General features: G+C 40.5%; 3 protein-coding genes across 6 annotated transcripts; 1 reads left to right on the forward strand and 2 right to left on the reverse strand.

Annotated features, from left to right (window-relative positions):
• Positions 1 to 63: 63 nt before the first annotated feature.
• On the reverse strand, positions 64 to 2,523 carry LOC124402175. Of its 3 annotated transcripts, none has more exons than XM_046874985.1 (7): positions 2,223 to 2,520; positions 2,027 to 2,143; positions 1,767 to 1,885; positions 1,492 to 1,639; positions 1,268 to 1,386; positions 1,083 to 1,183; positions 64 to 980 (listed from the first exon to the last, which is right to left on the reverse strand). In XM_046874985.1, the coding sequence occupies exons 1-7, from the start codon at positions 2,452 to 2,454 to the stop codon at positions 131 to 133; spliced, it is 1,686 nt and encodes a 561-aa protein (XP_046730941.1). In that variant the 5' UTR covers positions 2,455 to 2,520; the 3' UTR covers positions 64 to 130. The 3 variants fall into 3 exon arrangements, with proteins under 3 accessions (XP_046730941.1, XP_046730940.1, XP_046730942.1); XM_046874984.1 differs by having other exon boundaries at positions 2,027 to 2,146; XM_046874986.1 differs by lacking the exon at positions 1,268 to 1,386 and having other exon boundaries at positions 867 to 980; positions 2,027 to 2,146; positions 2,223 to 2,523.
• Positions 2,524 to 4,246: 1,723 nt separating this feature from the next.
• Positions 4,247 to 11,972, forward strand: LOC124402173 (transcriptional regulator QRICH1-like). 2 transcript variants are annotated; one of them, XM_046874978.1, is made up of 12 exons: positions 4,247 to 5,555; positions 6,959 to 7,239; positions 7,390 to 7,470; positions 7,716 to 7,853; positions 8,172 to 8,849; positions 9,376 to 9,529; positions 9,666 to 9,820; positions 9,917 to 10,031; positions 10,211 to 10,319; positions 10,602 to 10,753; positions 10,879 to 10,969; positions 11,062 to 11,972. In XM_046874978.1, exons 2-12 carry the CDS (start codon positions 6,991 to 6,993, stop codon positions 11,249 to 11,251), a joined length of 2,112 nt encoding a protein of 703 aa, XP_046730934.1. In that variant the 5' UTR covers positions 4,247 to 5,555; positions 6,959 to 6,990; the 3' UTR covers positions 11,252 to 11,972. The 2 variants fall into 2 exon arrangements, with proteins under 2 accessions (XP_046730934.1, XP_046730935.1); XM_046874979.1 differs by lacking the exon at positions 4,247 to 5,555 and adding an exon at positions 5,565 to 5,738.
• Positions 11,973 to 12,500: 528 nt separating this feature from the next.
• Positions 12,501 to 17,550, reverse strand: rpusd4 (RNA pseudouridine synthase D4). Its single transcript, XM_046874992.1, has 7 exons — positions 17,154 to 17,550; positions 16,879 to 17,044; positions 15,884 to 16,088; positions 14,878 to 14,971; positions 14,611 to 14,761; positions 13,907 to 14,004; positions 12,501 to 12,974 (listed from the first exon to the last, which is right to left on the reverse strand). The coding sequence occupies exons 1-7, from the start codon at positions 17,388 to 17,390 to the stop codon at positions 12,777 to 12,779; spliced, it is 1,149 nt and encodes a 382-aa protein (XP_046730948.1). The 5' UTR covers positions 17,391 to 17,550; the 3' UTR covers positions 12,501 to 12,776.
• Positions 17,551 to 18,255: the final 705 nt, after the last annotated feature.

Raw genomic sequence — 18,255 nt, forward strand, 5'->3', positions numbered from 1 at the left:
AGAAGAAATATAGACTACTCAACTCACTTGCAGAGTTATACTCAAATAAGCAAAACCACTTGACCATTTTAATTTTTTCTTTTTATTGTTTCATCACAACCTTCATTTGAAAGCCACCGTCAAGATTTGCTTATTGTCCTAATTTAATCTGTAGGGGTGAAACATTTGAATGATACGGCAAAATTTTGGAAGGGTTAAACTCTGAAGAGCCTGGATTTTGGTTTACAGTCGGGTATTTAGGTAAGGAATTCATCCAGGATGTCTGGTACATCTGCTGTTTAACCCCACCGTTAGGACCGGACACTGAAACACCAGGTGGTACCATAGGGACATACTGATTATATGTTCCAAGTAACCAAGGATACCATTGTTGATCAAAGCTTCTGGGCATAGTAGGGTAGTTTTTGGAGGTAGTTGTTGAAGTGGTAGTTGTAGTAGCTGGGGTTGTAGTTGTCAGAGTGGTGGTTGGGGTTGCAGTTGTTGAAGTGGTGGCTGGGGGAGCTCCAGACTGGCTATATTTAATCTGCCATGGCAGAGGATAACTATAAGGATAATACGTTCCAACTAACCAAGGATACAAACCAAGTTGATCAGGACTGGCAGCTGCAACTATGGTACCAGAAGTTTGAGCTGTGTTTGTGTGGGTATCTGGAAGAGTTCCAGGATTGCTATATTGGAAAGGCCAGGGCATACCATAACCATAAGGTTGTTTTATTCCAGGTAACCAAGGATGCAAATGTTGTTGAGGCCTGGCTGGTACAACTTTTGTAGCAGTACTTAAAGCTGCGTTTGCGTAGGTAGCTGGAAAACTTCCTGGCTGGTTATATTGGAAAGGCCATGGGATACCATAACCATATTGCACTCCATGTAGCAAAGGATTAGAAAGCTGTTCGTCAGCACTGACTGGTTCTTTTGTTGTAGCAAGGGTAGTTGTAGTTGTCGAGGTAGTCATGGGGGCATCTTTGCGAGGTACAGGCTGCCTGTAACAGACGCATCATGTTCCGTCAAAGAGATTTAAATAAATGATACCTAAGGGGAAAAAAAAAAAAAAAAAAAAAAAAAAGGAGACTGGTGAAACATACATGAAAGCAAGTAAAGGAGTAGTTGTTGAGGGTTGAACAGCTGGGCAGGACAGTGTCAACTCCCCATCCATGCACTGCAGAGACAAAATCACCTTGGCACCCTGAAAAAAGATTAAATAAATAAAACAAAAAGTTGACCAGTTACATAATGACCGAGTCTACATATGTGCTACACACAGAATTACCTCATATTGCCAGCAATTGCTTGTATATGGTACAGTGAGTGTCAATCCACCTCCTATAACTTCCAAGGTAAATCCACAGATCGTAGCTGCTTGGTAAATAGGTTGCCAAACACCTTTCACTAAAACCAAACATTATCTTAGCACAAGATTTTCAAATACCCAAACATTAAATTAATTCAGGGTGTGACATGAAGCACAATCTTAGATTAAAAACTAAATCTCACCCTTTAGTTTGACACCATCTGCAGCCACACCCAAATTGACAACCATAGCAGAAGGGGTACATGAGACTCTGGTTAGAGGACGACCCACAGGACAGACCACTTTCAGAACAACTCCAGAAGCACGTAAGGGCAGAACATAGGCATTTCCCTGCAATTAGCAATATGACTTGGTCATCGAAAACACAACATCAAAAACATACATAAAATGCAACTTTTATTTAGCGGCATACAACAAAAAGAAATCTCCATAATGTGTAAAGTCAAATGCTTGTTACCTGTTGTGCAACATTACAACCATTATACTTGGCGACGAGTGAAACATCTCTGCGGGCTCTCTTCATAGAAAATCCACAGTGGGGAGGCATCCGTAATAATGGTACTGGTCCCCCTTTACCTAAGGAAAGCGCCTATTGAATTTTCACTTTCTAGCACAAGTGCACTACATTATGAACAACCACAAGTGATAAGATCTACACTAGCAAAATTATAGATATTGAAAAGACTAAATTACTTTAACAATTTTTTTGACACTCACTTGTCTCAACCAAGAATTTGGGAATTTGAGTCCCACGGATACGCAGAGACATTGAATCATTATCACACTGCACTGAGGGACTCCAGTGCCTGAGCACTAACTTTGCCAGTTGAGACCCTTCTAACAAGCAAGAGAAAACAATTACACCAAATGCAGAACAAAACCATGATGCTACGGATTGCATTAAGATTTCTACCTATTGACTCTGGCTGATAGGATGGAGACCCATTGGTGACTCCAACATATTCTTCATGCAAATTCTTGAAAATATCATGCTTGGTTTCATTTGTAGGTTTGCTTGATTCAATAATAAGTCTACCAGCTTGAACTGATTCACTCTTATGCCCATTTAGCTCAAGACAAAATGTTGAGGAGTTCAGCATCATTACAATCACTAGCATTAAGCACATTTCCTGTTTTTGCCACATCTGTACTCTTGTAACAAATTTACCTCCACCACCACAAACTAAAAAAAAACACTATTAAACTAGATATAGCTAACCCTAGTGAGTCAATATATATTGTAACACTTAATTAGTTTGCCAAGGAAATCAGCAGTATCGCCATCTAAATCACCTGTGAGCAATTAGTGACTTTTCTTTTTGGTTTGTTCCTTTTCACTAGTCAGTTATTTATGCATTTAGAGGTGTTAATTAAATGTTATATAAAAAGCAAATCATGGCTTTAAGCATGTATTGACAAAGAATCTGATTTTTATACTTATGTAAGAGTACACTCAATGTAATAGTTTCTTATTAAAACCTAATCATTGCAGATCCTACAAAACCAATTTTAATTAATTTTCTCTCATTTCTTTTAATTTGCCAATTTCCACCCACTAGCTAGTTCTGACAGGTATAAACAGGACCTGGAATTGTATAACTGAATGAAATTGAACAGTGAGGTTTCTGCTGCGTGTTATGTAACCGAAAGAACATTAGTATTTACTGCACATACCCTGTCCTTCACGCTTTGGTACAATAGGCTGTATTATAAGGTTTGGCTGAAAAATTTATCTGTGTTTATCAGTACAGTCCCAAAATCATACACAGAGGTAACATATAAAAAATAATTTTACAAAGAGCTTAAGGTGGGGATGAAAATCAGCTTTCACTTCTGAATGCATAGAGATCAAAAGGTGCACTGGGAGCTAGCTCTATGAACATGTGACCTGTATCCTGGTGTAGTAAATGTTCTGCCACAACCGAATCGAAACATAAAACTCAACAAAACTCCAGTGGTCGGCAATGATACAGCACCCCTGGAGCAGAGATGTTAAAAAGCTGAACTGTAGCAACTTGATCCCCTTACCTTCTGATCGCTAACAGCTTTAACCACTGAGCCACCACTGCCTACTGTATAAAACATTTTTCAATAACACATTTCTTCAGTACTTTATCACTACTTTATCCTGATCAGGGTCATGGTGGATCGAGAGCCTGTGTATTCTATTTTTTTAATACAAACCAATATTCTAATTCTATTCAATATTCAAAGGATTGATTTTACATGTCACATATACATTACATGACATTGAAATTCTTTATTTGCATATTCCAGCTCATTAAGAAGCTGTATGAATGTGTGCCTGTTTTTGAAAGAAGATTATTCAATAGAGAAGCTTGGCCACCTTACAAAAAAGTTTGTAGACTTGTTTGTGAAAAAAAAAATGTAATTCTTGCAAATTAAGATTCAAGACAGTGACCCAGCCAGAGAATTTATCAAGGCTATGAAGTCGGTTCAATGAGTGCTACCATAGGGCAAAAAAATGAATGATACACTAAGGCCTAAAAATGAAAAGTGATTACTTACATACTTGATTCAAAACATGTTTTAATTAATAAGCCTAAAGTAGTTTCAGCGGTGTAAAGAGGGACTGTAACTATATCATAAAGAGGACTCACTTAAACATATTGAAAGCAACATCGCACTCAATTACAGAGTTCGTTCACATCGATTTGACATTTCAAACCTAGTCTCTGTTCCTACTGCCAGATCCTTGTGCTGATGTTAACAATGAAATACTACCTATGTTTATTTGTATATGTTGTTTTTATGTGATTATTCTTAGTCAACACTTACATTACCTGCTCTAGCAATGCATACTAGTTTAAGTTCTGCTGTATGTAATAACTTGAAGAGAGGTTGTGTATTCAAGAGGGTTTTCCAGGTTATAACTACACATTCTATGAACTTTCATTGTCTACCTCTCTAGGTCAGCATCCATGGTTCTCAGGGTGTATGGTACAGAAAGAGAAAAAAACAAATGCAAAACATGATGTGAGGAATTTTTAATGTATCGCCGTATGCTGTGTTGTACTGTGTCGATGCAAACTTGCCTGGTGTTAACCTGTACAGCTGCACATTTGTAAAGGGAGCTCTTTGTTTTCTTTAACCCTGTGAGTCACTGATGATCAGATGGGCTACAGATGTTCCTTGAAATCTCCATTAATGCCTATTCCACGGTACTGAGCACACCTGCTTCACTTTCCCATGCTGAGATGTGTTATGTGAAATTATAAAATGTTTATGTAAGATGTTTTGTGATTCCTTGTAATTTTTTTTTTCTTTCAAACTTACCATTCATAAAAAACATTTCTAAGGGTCATATTAGGGTTAAGGACCAAACCGTGGGAATTAACTCTTTCCTAGGCCGTGCGTGTGGAACAAGGTGCCCATGTATTGCGCATCTCTTTCGGTCCACCTTAAGAGCGCAGTTAGGCAGTGTGTTGCAGGGGGAGGCCCTCACACACATATGCCTAGCACTTTAAGGCGGACTGGAACAAATAAAGCCGCGCTTAAAGGCGTACGCACATCCTAAACAAAGGGGAAACAGCGTTTGTAGTATTTATATTTGTGTTTATGAACGATAAATTAGAAGAAATCGACAAGTTAGAAATCATGTACTTTGTTCTATAATATCTGTGCAGCCATGGAGGACAAAATATGGTTCATAAACCTGGAGGTTGCATGGGAATGTTCTGCATATTAAAGTGTGCTGAATAATCTATGGTTTGGGGACTATTCATTTTCAATTGGCAAAACAAGAAATTAATGCTGAGAACACTGGATTTTACCACCACCAACAACAACATCAACAACAACAATAATAAAAATAACAACAAATACAATTGTTAATTATAATAGTTTAAATAATATTAATAATCTTAATAATAATAATAATTATTATTATTATAAAGTTGATGACAGTTTATTGTCCCCCCTCTCTCTGTGAGTGTCCAACACGCGACGCGCGTTCCCGCGCCCATCTCCTATAGACACCAACTCCCCCCACGGCCGCGCGTTCACGGGGACGGAATGTGCGCGCGGGCCTGCAGAGGGAGCTGCGCGCACGCTCACACTGAAGCGGGCGCTGTGCGAGCAGGACAGTCCGGGGTCTCACACTCTTGCATAAGGGCCTACTTCCGTCCGCGCGCCGCTTTCGACGTGGTGTGGGGAAAAAAAACACAAAATATTGGGTCCGGTTTCCGGTTTGAACAGCCGCGTTTCAACGTCTTTTTCTACCACGGTAGGGTATTTTTTTCCACGCAACCAAACGCGGTGACGGTTGTGAGGGTGTGATTCGCGTCGAAACGCACATATGCGCGCTCGGAAAATGCAACAAGCACCACGTCACATCACTTCTATCGGTATTGTTCGGTGCACCTGAGTGGAGGAGAAAAAAGAACCGGTAACCGGAGGTGTGATAGAGGTGCGGATGGAGTCCGGGTCTGGGACTGAGCAATGAATTAAGACGTGCTTTGGTGTTTTTTTGTTTTTTGAACGGCGTGTTTTGGCGGAAATTGATTTTGGTTTTATTTAAGGTAGCATGGCGAGATACGCGGCCGAGCTAGTCAGAGATAGCCTGCTAAATCCGTCAGGCTAAGCTAGCCTTTAGTGGAAGAAATATGATTCATATTTGTATGATTTCCCGACCCAAGCCCACAGTAAAAATATATTATATTTCATGTTCCTTCGGTAAATAGCAGTGTCGGCCCGGTTCGTGTTCACTAATTGGTGTAATATCCGAAATTCCTCAGCTAGCCTCGCGAGCTAACAATGTTTTGGAAACGTTAGCTACAACTAGCTAGCTGGAGGTTTTTTTTTTATACCCCAAGAGCCCTCATTTACCGCCTTCGGTGTACACAACAACTGTTTTATATTCACTGAATTGAGATGTAATCGGAATATATAGCAGCTGAACCTTTAATCTGGAATAAATAGACAGAAATGGTCTAAAGTGCAATACGGTTCACAGCTGGCCCGATCCCAAATGACTCCTCATTCCTTCGATAAGTGGACTACATGCTGGGTAAAGGTTTCTGCGCCCTACGTAGTGCTTTGGGAAAATGCAATAAGTCTCCGTTTGCGATTCAGCCAGTCGCTGTGGGCTTTCATTTAAACGATACAAAGCCCCTGAGCTGCATTTTCCTTGTGTATTTTCTGACCATTAACGTTATATATGATGCACCAGAGCTGAAACTCCTCCAAATCAGAGTCTGTAAAACATCACGTATGGAAACGAGTGCCTCTGAAATGCATTCTCTTTCAGACATGCAAAAGGATTAGAAGTGAAGATGTTCCCCTGTTCATGATCCAATGTCCTTTTTATAATTGAGAAGAAATTGTTGTTAGGAAAAAAAAAAAAAAAACTATAATCTACTTGCAGGTTCCTTTGATTTGTCATTAAAGATCTAAAAACAAAAAAAATCCTCAACCTAATGTCGAAAAAAAAAAAGAAAATCGCGGTGTCATGTGGAGTTGTTGATGTTTGCCTGTGCTGCACAATCTTGCCTAAAATAATATATAGTAATCATAAGACTAGATCTGTAACCCTATCATTGATAAAATTGGTCTGCGTTCATTTGCTCTCAGAACCGAACACATTCTGCATCTCTCATAACACTGCTACCAAATCTTTCTTTCTTTCAGGCTTCCGTCAGTTCAAGGTGGATTGACCTGTCATGAATGAGCCGATCGAAGGCGGGGCGATCTCGTTCGACGAGTATGTGCGGCAAAAGGCTCGCACCGTACCCCAGCACCGCATGAAGGAGTTCCTGGAGTCCCTGGCCACCAAAGGCCCTGAGATCCTCCAGGAGTTCAGCCAGCAGGCCAGTGGCACCACCACCACCATGGTGTACCAACAGGGGGCCAACTGCATCTACACCGACAGCACAGAGGTGGCAGGGTCGCTGCTCGAGCTGGCATGCCCAGTAAGAAATCAAACACTTGCATTCATGGTGAACCTAGATAATGGTATAATAGTAATCAATAATACATCAACTGTAAACATTTTCTGATCAAAGCTATTTCAATTATTTTGTGCATAATTTGTGATAAAATTTGGCCTTATTTTTCTGCAGGTGCAGGTGACGTCTACGCAGATCTCGCCACAGCTGGCTGCAGCTGTGCAGCAGGCGTCTGAACAGCAGATACAAGTCCAGGTTAGAATCCTTTTTGTTCTTCACTAATATAAACTTTTCAGATACTGTTCAATATATCCAGCTTGTGTCTCTAAATATGCAATATATCCAAATATGAATTCCTTATACTGGATGTTTAGTATTACTTGAATTAACTGGCTGAGAAAGAAAGCTATCACAGAGGAAGATTCAAACAAACAAAAAACCCCACCCCTTTCTTGTTTTGTCTTTGATGTTCATTGCTCATTTTTCATGTTCTGTTGCAGGTACAGATCCAAGGTGAGCAGGGTCAAACAGTTGGTCAGGTGCTGCAGGTGGCTTCTCCTACCCAACAGCAGCTGTCAGGGGTCACTACAACGCAGCTAGTGCAGCAGGGCGAGCTAACTGAAGAACAACAGCAGCAAGTACGTCTACGTTTTTTTCACGGACACACAATACGCACCCAACAGATGGAAAGAGGATAATCCTTCATTCTCACTAGCAAGCAAAATTGTTATATAGTTAATATTTAGTAGCCATGAATGGATGCATCTTTTCAAGACCTGTGCTTTTTTCAAATACAGTGGAGTAATGCTTGAAACTGGGGTACTACAGCTAAGCTGAGGCTTTTGTTTTTGAAATGGTGCCGTTCAGTATGTGAATACCTTTTTTTTTTTTTTTTTTTTTTCTTTCTGCCTATAGTAGCAGTAATTAGGTGTTTTTACTGTGTCTGTGACTCCCAGATCCAGGCTCAGTTGGTGGCAGCTGTGGCCGGAGGTCAGCAAATCCAAATTCAGACAGTGGAGGCACTGTCTCCGTCTCAGATCCAGCATCAGGGTTCGGAGGCAGAGCGTCGTGCCGGAGCTTCACCGGGAGTCCTACAGCCAGCCAAGAAGCGAAAGGTGGACGTACCTGCCGTAGTGTCTTATCAGCTAGCACAGGGCCAGCAGCTCGCCACCGTGCTGGCTATTCCACAGGGCCAGCAGCAGGGCTATGTGTCACTGAGGCCAGAACTCCTCACTGTAGATAGCGCGCACCTGTACGGCACAGCGACAGCAGGCACCATCACGGGTGCATCAGGAGAGACCTGGACTATCCCGGTGTACCAGCAGCAACAGGGTGTAGCACACATTGCCATCCCACAGGAGGCCTACAGTACGGTGCAGGTGCAGGACAAAGATAAAGACAAGATGACGGTTGGTACGGCTGCGGTTGCGGTGCCTGTGTCGGGCTCACAGGAGGAGGTGGTGCACTCTCTTTTCCCGGCGCAGTTTATGAATGGGAACATCCACATTCCAGTGGCAGTCCAGGCTGTCGGCGGAGGCTACACAAGCACCACCCAGGCACTGCACATCTGGGACCCGCAGCAGCAGCAGCATTGCCAGGAGGCTGAAGTTCAGGAGCAACAGCTCCATCTGCAGGTTAGAAAACTGGAGGGTGGAGATCTTGAGCATGTACATAAACTATGTATGTATTTAGAATTGTGAATCTGTCCTGCAAGTCAGCATAGTAGCTTAGAGCCAGGTTTATTCTATATAGAGAATTCTTTCATGCTAAAAAACAATCTCATTAACTTAGGACCAGTTTTCTGCAAGAAACCACGTTGATAAAAAATGAAGCATAGAATTATTTTTTTCATTGCAGATCTATATGAAAGACAACCTAAATTGCACAGCATTATTCTCCCTTCACCTTGTACTCCAGGATTATAGGACGAGGCAGAAATAAAAGAAAAACAAAAATGATGAATCCTTCTCTGAAAGTACTTTTAGATATTATGTTTATGTAATTTATTTAATGTGATTGAATATTTATTAATTTTCAGTTTATAAAATTGTTTAAACCAAGATCTTGTAGAGTATGTCATAGTATTTTGTGCTAAAAAAAAAAAAAAAAAGAGATGCTATGAAATTATTCTTATTGAACAATTCTCTCTCCCTATTTCAGGCAGAGGCAGAGGCACAAGCTGAGGCTCCTCCTGAACTGCTTCTTCCTACAGTGCTAAAGCCAGAGGAAGGCCTGGAGACCTGGAGGCTTTGGGTGCAGCGCAAAAATGCTGAGCTCGATAAGAATGAACAGAACAAGTTGGCGCCGATTGGCCGTGAGTGATTCATCTTTTTACGACGGTTAATGATTTTTAGTAGGGTTTCCATCGGCTTTATCCGCCCTGTTTCTCCAAAGATAGAAATTCTTAGACAATTCCTTATGCGTATGGGTGTTTTTTAATCTCTCTGCAGGCCGCCAGCCTCTGCGTTTCCGAGAGGATCTGGTGTCGAGTTCAGTGGGCGAGCTTAACGTGGCTCTGTCTCTCATGACCCAGGAGGCCCGTGGTATAGAAGGGGAGCCCTTTGAACCCGACGCACTGTATTACGTCTTCTTGTGCATACAGAAAGTATGTTGTGTGTGCCTACTTTCTAACCACTCAAACCATGTTTGTCATTTTTCGGATATCGTTGTCTCATGTGATACGTGCTTTTTGTGTGTCTAGTACATGTTCGAGAATGGCAGGGTGGATGACATCTTTTCAGACCAGTACTACTCCCGCTTCTCCCAGTGTCTACACAAAATCCTGGAGGAATGGAGGCCCAGTGTCCATCCGCTAGGTAAACAAAGAGTCTTGGGTGTGCAGTATAGCCTTTATAACTGGAGATTGTGTTAGTAAATAATAAGCAAAAAATACCAAAGAAAAACTTTACCTTTTTTTTTTTTTGTGACTAAAATGTTGTGCTTAATTGGATGCTATTTGTGTATAAATTATGGTTTGCTGCATTTCTTTTTTTAGGTTATATTATCCCCAGTCATGTGACAGAGGAGATGTTGTGGGAGTGTAAACAACTGGGAGCTCATTCTCCATCTACTTTACTCACTACACTAATGTACTTTAACACCAAGTGAGTCACTGAAAAGATCTGTGTTTTATCAGGGCTTCTTATTAGCTTCTCTTCATCCTTCCACAGCAGAGCTGTCAAACATACGACCCATGCCCAAGTGAATTTGATTCCTTGTTCTAAATTTAAACTTGGTAATTAAACTGAAACACGTTATAACACTAGGGGGCAAAATAGACCTGTAAAAACGCTGATACTGACTGAATGCGCTAATGACGCACACGTTTTTACACATTGTCTCGATGGAGTACATTAACATTCAGTAAAATGTTGTTCATTTCACAGGTATTTCCACCTGACTACAGTAGAGCAGCATATGAAAGTGGCCTTCTCTAAAGTGCTTCGGCACACCAAGAAGAACCCGACCAACCCAAAAGACAAAAGCACCAGCATCCGCTACCTGAAAGGAGTCGGCTCTCACCATGTCGGTCAGAAAGGTTAATAGTATTTTTATTATTATTTTTTTTTACATTGTGTGGTCAGATATATGATAAAATCCACCTTTTATTGCTGGAAGAAAAAAAGTAAATGCCTTTTCTTTCTTTGTGGCTTCTTGCTTTAGTGACTGATGATATGTATGCGGAGCAAGCTGAGGATCCAGAGAATCCACTTCGCTGCCCTATCAAGCTCTATGACTTTTACCTCTTCAAATGGTGAGGACCTGTTCAGTAAGGGATTTATCTTTGTTAGTCAAGTCAGCTGCCACTGTCCCTGACCAACACACCTGCTTTTTATTTCTTTCCAGCCCTCAAACTGCCAAAGGTCGGAATGACACGTATTACCTGACGCCAGAGCCCGTCGTAGCCCCAAACAGCCCTATATGGTACTCGACCCAGCCAATCACGAGCGAGCAGCTGGAGCAAATGCTCACAAGAATTATGGTGGTGCGAGAAATCCAAGAAATAATCTCCATCACGCAGGCCAACATTCAGTGAGGGGAGATGAAGGGTGGAAGGAGAGAGATGGTGAAAGGAAGGTTTCCACCTCCAAACTCCTCCGGCCTCACCGCGACCAAGTCGCTCACAAGCTCAAAAGGAGGGAATGTAGCCATCGCTGTGTCTCCTCGTGCTCCATATTTACACAACCTGAAGCACGCACCAGTGGTGGCACAGGGCAAGGGGAGGCAACGATACCTACATCTACTTATGCTCTTTAAATCGTTTTGAGTAGGATTTAAAACCTGACCGGTCCGAGGAAAAAATTAAATGCTGCAATCGGCCGATCGCTAACCCTAAAAGAAAAATAGCGTTTGTTTACTAGTTCATAAAACGTTCAAAATATTTGGTAGTCATTTTTTGCTTTCAGCTTGCTGTTTAATTTCAGTGTATAATTCTAAAGTGGATCAGAGTTCAAAGAACAGTTGCATATTCCTTATATTGCCACTGAATTGGATTGCTTTAGTGATTTATTCAGAAAATTGCAACACATTGCATCATAGTTTGATGCTTTATGGAACTGCAGTGCAACTCCACCCACACACACACACACACAATATAAACATATATATCAAAGAAAAACAAATTTTATCCACCCCTCCTATAAACCTCTACTTCTTGCAGGTGCCTCCTCTGACCAGCCGCCACTGAAGGACTGAACCGAACCTACAAGCCTTTTTTTTTCTTTTTCTATTTTAATAAAGATATTACTTAATCTGTTCATGTGATGCCTGATGGCATGACACACCTTTAAAGTGCGGTTTCACTTCGCTAGCTATTGCTGTCAAATATGTAGCCCCTTTGTTTCACACGTCACCAACGTTTATTTTCTCACACCCTTCAATACCCCCTATTTTTTTCTCTTTTTTTTTTGTAACAGAGGCAAGGAGTGTGTGTGATTAGACTGGATTCATCTCTGCATGGGGTTAAAAACAAGGGTTCTTTTGGGGAACCCCATACACCCCTCTTGACTTGGCATGAGCACAGTCAAGTGTATTCTATACAGAAAGACTTTCTGGTCTTTTTTTTTTTTTATTATATATATGTATATGCATCTATGGTAATCTGATATGTATTGATATAGTGGTGCTGGAGACTGAAGCATTGAAGCCTGTGTTTTCAAAACATGCCTTTTGTACAGTGAGGTCCCTGTAACTGTGTGTAGTGTCTTTCTTTCCTTTTTTTAAATATTTATATATAAATTTGTTGTATTTGTTTAACAAAGGATTTGGAAAAAACTAACAGAGGGTGATGAACAATACAGTTTCAATTTATTTGGATTGTGGGGGGATTCATTAAATAATCAGTAAAATTCTTATGTTGCACCAAACTGAAGCAAGCAGGATCCCATAAATCATCCAAGTCAGCACAGCTCCAAGCAATTAGATCCAGGTGGTTGCTTCTTGCATGCACCTTCCAGGCGATGTATCTTGTTTTCACTTTATTCAATGCCAGCTATCTGACCTCCTGTGAACCATGGTCTCTTGTTCGAGTTTACACTCGTATCCGAAGTGGTGCTCATCTCCTATGGCTTCTCAGGCAGCTCGATTTGCAGTTTTTTCAAAGCCGCTGTGAAGAACTTGGGAAGTGGGCAGGACACAGTGAGGTCACTGTGACCCCTGACTCCTGGTAGGGTGATCTGTCGGACATGGAGGTGGAGAGGAAGGTGTCGGGTTTTGCTCTGCTCCAGTCCGAGCCGCCGCAGCACACCTTCCGGTAACTTCTGCAGGCAGAAACACGATACGCGCATTCGGTGAAGCGTGGCCAGCGAAAAAAAGTCATCCCTCAAGATCATCTCGAGATGGGAGATATATTTTTTAGCAATGGGGCACTTTGTATCATTATAAATCACACATTGTCTTATTAAACCTTGACATGAGAGTACTGAGTGATCACGGCAAGGCTTGCTTTTTGCCAGACAAAAACCCAAAACAGCTGCATCCACGACAATCTGGACTTTTCCTTAAGATTTAATGTCTATAGTGTTTAATTTTAGTGTTCCCCCAAATAGGTTTCTTAGAAAGCCACATTATAGCAATCATATGACATACAAATTCCATAAATATAACAATTGTATCTGATTGTGACTAAAAAACATCAGACCTCAAACCTGTAGGAGATTTGGGTAATTTTTCCTTTAAGCTCCTTAAACTGTGCATCCAGATAGTACAGCAGTGGACTAAAACACCTCACCTAGGGCTCGTATTAATGACATGTAAGGAAAATCCAGGGTAATAAGTGCTGACTGCATGGTGATACGGTACAATTAAAGTATGCTTCAATACCGGGTCTGGTGTGGGTCTAGTCATCTTTTTTATTAATGTGTACACCAGAAGGGCTTTGTTGTTACAATGTTAAAGCTAGAGAAAATTCATCTTTCTGCTTGGTGGATCAATTCAGGCCATTTTGTGCTGGTTTGTAATAACCGTGCTTGCTCGTACTGCTTTTACTATCTAAAAACTCATAAGGGGCATGAGGAGTGTGTTGTGAAGGTTTTAGTTATAAGCTTAAACTACTTAAACCGATAAGTGTTTGCCAATCAATCCATCTCAGTAATTAACCCACACATTCACTCCGCTGATCTGGCACGAATGCAGATTCAATATCCCATCTTTTGTTCGGTAGGGAATGTCAGGTGTGTTCACAGTTACATACCTGAGGAGCCAGCTTGTTCCAGTCGGCGTACTTATGATCTCCCAGAATAGGGCAAGCCAATGCTAATGCCATGTGAACCCGCAGCTGATGTTTCACTCCTGAACACACGCACAACAGAATTCCATTTTTTTAATGAATGATGCCGAAAGTCCCAAAGAATGGCATTCAACAAATTGAATCTTGACAATTACGGTACGAACTTTAACGTCATTCAAGATATATTTTTCCCGCTTTGGTTAACAATGTGATTTGACTACCTGCTAATAATGGGGACAAAAAATAAACTTTGCTTCATCTCTAACTAAAGAGAGAGAGAGAGAGAGAGATGCAGCAGTGCTTTAGTCCTTTTTCCTGCTCAGCTTTCTTTCCTCCTCATGTGTACTTTCTGCTCAAACAGATCAGGTTGCTTCAACTTTTATGCTAATAATGCCATCAAATTACACTGCACTAGAGGACTCCGAGTCTCATAATTTCACTGCTATTTGAACATTTTGAAACTCTCCTAATTCTACACAAGACTTCAAAACCTTGGCATTCTCTAGCAGACTGGTAATATCTTGTTATAACATCGTGGCAGGAAACAATTACTAACTTCATTCAAACGAATTCAGACTATTAAGCACATCATGAAGGTTTCGATATATACATATGTAAGATGTGGGAGTTTTTTTTCAGCGAATACAAGGCATGGTAATCTCTGTTACCTGTGATTGGCTGGAGCTCCACCAAGCTGCATCGTGAGCTGCTGTCCAGGACTTTGTAGCGCGTGACGGCACTTTGCGCTTGCCGGTGCGCTCTCACTCGGACGAGCCCGTCTCCCTCCTCAGCAGGTCGGTACAGCGGACTCAGACCCATCTACAGGACATGTCACTATCAGTATACGTACAATGAATGTGTCTTATTACCGTAGTGTTTTATTTAAAGCTTCTCAAGTGTCAAATCAAAAATACACTACCTGAAGTTTTGCTCACCTTAAAGTGATGCTGGTCCCCCATGACTTCCTTTTCAATGATTGGGATGTCAATGACTCCTTCTGAAGGAACAGGGACGCCAACAGTAATCACCCTGAGTGACAATAGGACAATACTATTACAGTAATCTGCCGCTTTACCGCGGTTCGAATCTCGCGCCCTCGGTTTATCGCGAAATTGCATTTGCCACATAGCGAATTTGTTCGCCGGATTTTCCCCCCAAAAAATATAGAGAATTGTTTTTAGAGTTTTATGTTAAAATAATGAAAATAATTAATAAAAAGATAAATATAAATTATAAAAATTAAGTAAAATGTTAATACAGTACAGAAAGCAAAAAATGCGGTGACGTGCATCTTGAACTCGGCCTCTTTTTTGACGTCATAAAACACTTCAATTGATAACCAAGCAGAACTGTACACTGTACAGTACATGCACACACTATAAATGTGAGACAGCGCACTGTATTTCTACCAATTGACAAAAGGGTGTGTGAGAAGGATTTACGGCTTAAACAATAAAAAAGGCGTTTTTGGGGAATACACTATGAAAAAAGTGAAAATAACACCCACCCTCCCACACAATAGGTTTGTAATATCATGACAAAGGGGGAAAAAAAAAAAAAAAGGAAAAAAAAAAAGGAAAATTGCTACTAACTAAAAAAAACAAATAACTAACTAATAAAGTCCAGAATAAAAAAACTGGTTAAAAAAAAAAAGAAATAAAAAAAAAAAAAAGAAATAAAATTAAATAAAAAAAACAATAATAAAAATGTGTATTGTCAGTCAATAGGGCCTTACAGTGGTAAGACGTCAAGAAAAAAAATTCCAAATACAATCAGTTTTTGGGGGTTATGCTTAACAGAATACAATTTTTGGGGGGTTTAGATTATACTTTGATTAGTTTTTTAATTACACATTCTAATTCTTTAAGTATTCACACTCGTTTATTAGATGCCTTGCCCTGCGTAAACGTTTACGTTTTTCTCCCTTTCATTATAACTTACATGTATCTCTTCTCTGCCTCATGAGATCTGATGAGATTGTGTATTTGCTCGGCAGTCTCCTCCGTCCTGGATAGGAACAAAATGCCGGTGGTGTCCTTTTCGAGATTGTAACAGACGTGCAGCTCGGATCCTCCTTTAATACCGTCAATAATCTTAGCCAGGACCGGCAGACTCTCTGCAATGCTGTTCCCGATGCCTCCAGTACCTATGGGAAAAGACATGATTCAGTGAACAAATTAAAACCATGATGTACTTCTCTGAACATAATGTGTGTCTGGAGTTTTTATGAAAAGTAATAAATATTTATAGTTACCAGCTGGTCACATATTTTGGTGATTAATTTGTGAAAAAACATTTTTTAAGCCTATATCTATAGGCTTAATATTGCACAGCGCAGTGTCGCTTTATAACCATTTTATACTGCACATGGACACTTCAAGGACAATCACACTAAATTACTTTCCTTTGTACTCCGTCAATATCTGCCATACGCACCCATCCCTTTCTAGAGTTTATTTATATACATATATTTGTTTTTATACTTGTTTTTATTTATTTACTTTTCTTAATCCTTATATCCTATTTCTTTTTTCATGTGTACATTCGAAATTTAGTAAATTTGAAATTTGGTTAATGAGATTTCACAATCTGGGACAGGAAGTAAACCTTGTCTCAGATAAAAAAATAAAAAAAAACTTGACAGCCTAAAGTTTTTTGCAGACACAGTAATAGTTAGAAATCTAATAGTATGACTAAAAACAGTCTTTTATAATTCAAGCAAATAAAAACTTAATTTTAGTTACTTGGTGTAATTTATGTTGACCATATGAAAGAGTTAAATGTGGGGATAATGATTACATTGTTCAGGACATTACCAACAATTAAAAGAAAAAAAACTGATTATGTAGTGAACTGCGACATCTCATAAAGTTAGAGGTTTTTTTGTACTATGTTTATTACAGAAAAGCTCAGTGATTGTATTAGTATGAACTTACTGTAAACTGGGACTCCATATGGTTTATTTATAGCGATGATGTTCTGATCTTGGTACAGAATACTGTTAGAAAGTGCTTTTGCGAAAACATTTGGATGGACAAACTGGAGCTTCTGAGTGAACCGCTTCAGTTCGGCCACATTCCGTTGCACAGGAGACACCGGAACCTTTAAAAGGGGAAAGAGATGAACGGAACGTTTATATGGTCGGACCGGAAGCAGCACAACATAAATAATTATAGGAATATACTGGTACATAAAAAAGAATTTGCCCCACCTTATTTGCCGTTTCTGTCTTTTCATGTTTTTCACGCCGAAGCCTTTCTGCGACATCAGCGGCTCTCAGGCCTCTTTTTCTCCCGGAAGTTACAGTACCTTCATCAGTACTGAAATCTCTGAAAAGACGCAGGAAACCTCGTGGCGCTTTATAATCGTTTATTCGCGTGTTCCCTACAAAACAGCGACAATTCAAGTGTCGACTCCGCCACACACTTAATACCCTCACTGCGCTCATCTCACGTGTCTGACCCCAGAGCGGGCATTTCAAAATACGTATCTACACATCTCGAAGATGCACACAACAGGGTCGGATGGAGGGGTCTTCAAAATAAAAGACTCCGACGGGCATTTACTTTTGCCTCTTTAGCCTGCAGACATAATGTTTAGTGCAGTGAATGGTGGCATGTTAAACATGTGTTTCAGGTGTAAGTGAGGCATAGGCATCCAAGTTGTACTGAATAATGGATGGTGGCAGGTCTACAGTAGAGTGAATTATACATGAAGCCACTGTGAGTAAAGGTATTTGCACCCACCCCCCACAAAACCCCTTACACACACAAAACCCAAGAAAAGTTCAGTTTAGTGGATAAAGCCCTGGGTTCTGATCATAAAGCCCCAGCACCTCCAAACTGCCACAGATGGGCCCTTAACTCCATCTGCTCTGGGGAACGATACCATGGGTTACCCTGCGCTCTGACCCCAGTTTCCTAATATGCTACGGTATACGAAGAAACAATTTCAACAAACAAACAAAATAAAAAAATAACTTACCCCATGAGATCCATACCATTGTAGCTTTCTTCTGTTAGTTTTCACTACAATTTGTTCACCTGACCACCAGAAGTTCTCACCTATCATACTATATCTATTATCCAAGGAAGGCGAAGGCTCGTATGTGCATAAGTAAGTGATGCCCACTGTTTCAAACTTTTCAAACTGCAACTCAGGCAGAATCATACTGAGACTAAGACTGAGAATAGTGTTATCTGCCCTCTTCTACATACATGAATTCACAGACACCCGTGATTGGATAGTATCATCATGAGTGGAAGAGATAGAGGATGTATGCCAATGTTGGCATTCTTGGCTATAAAGCCAGA

The sequence above is a fragment of the Silurus meridionalis genome, chromosome 19 (assembly GCF_014805685.1).
Source record: "Silurus meridionalis isolate SWU-2019-XX chromosome 19, ASM1480568v1, whole genome shotgun sequence".
Classification (NCBI taxonomy): domain Eukaryota; kingdom Metazoa; phylum Chordata; class Actinopteri; order Siluriformes; family Siluridae; genus Silurus; species Silurus meridionalis.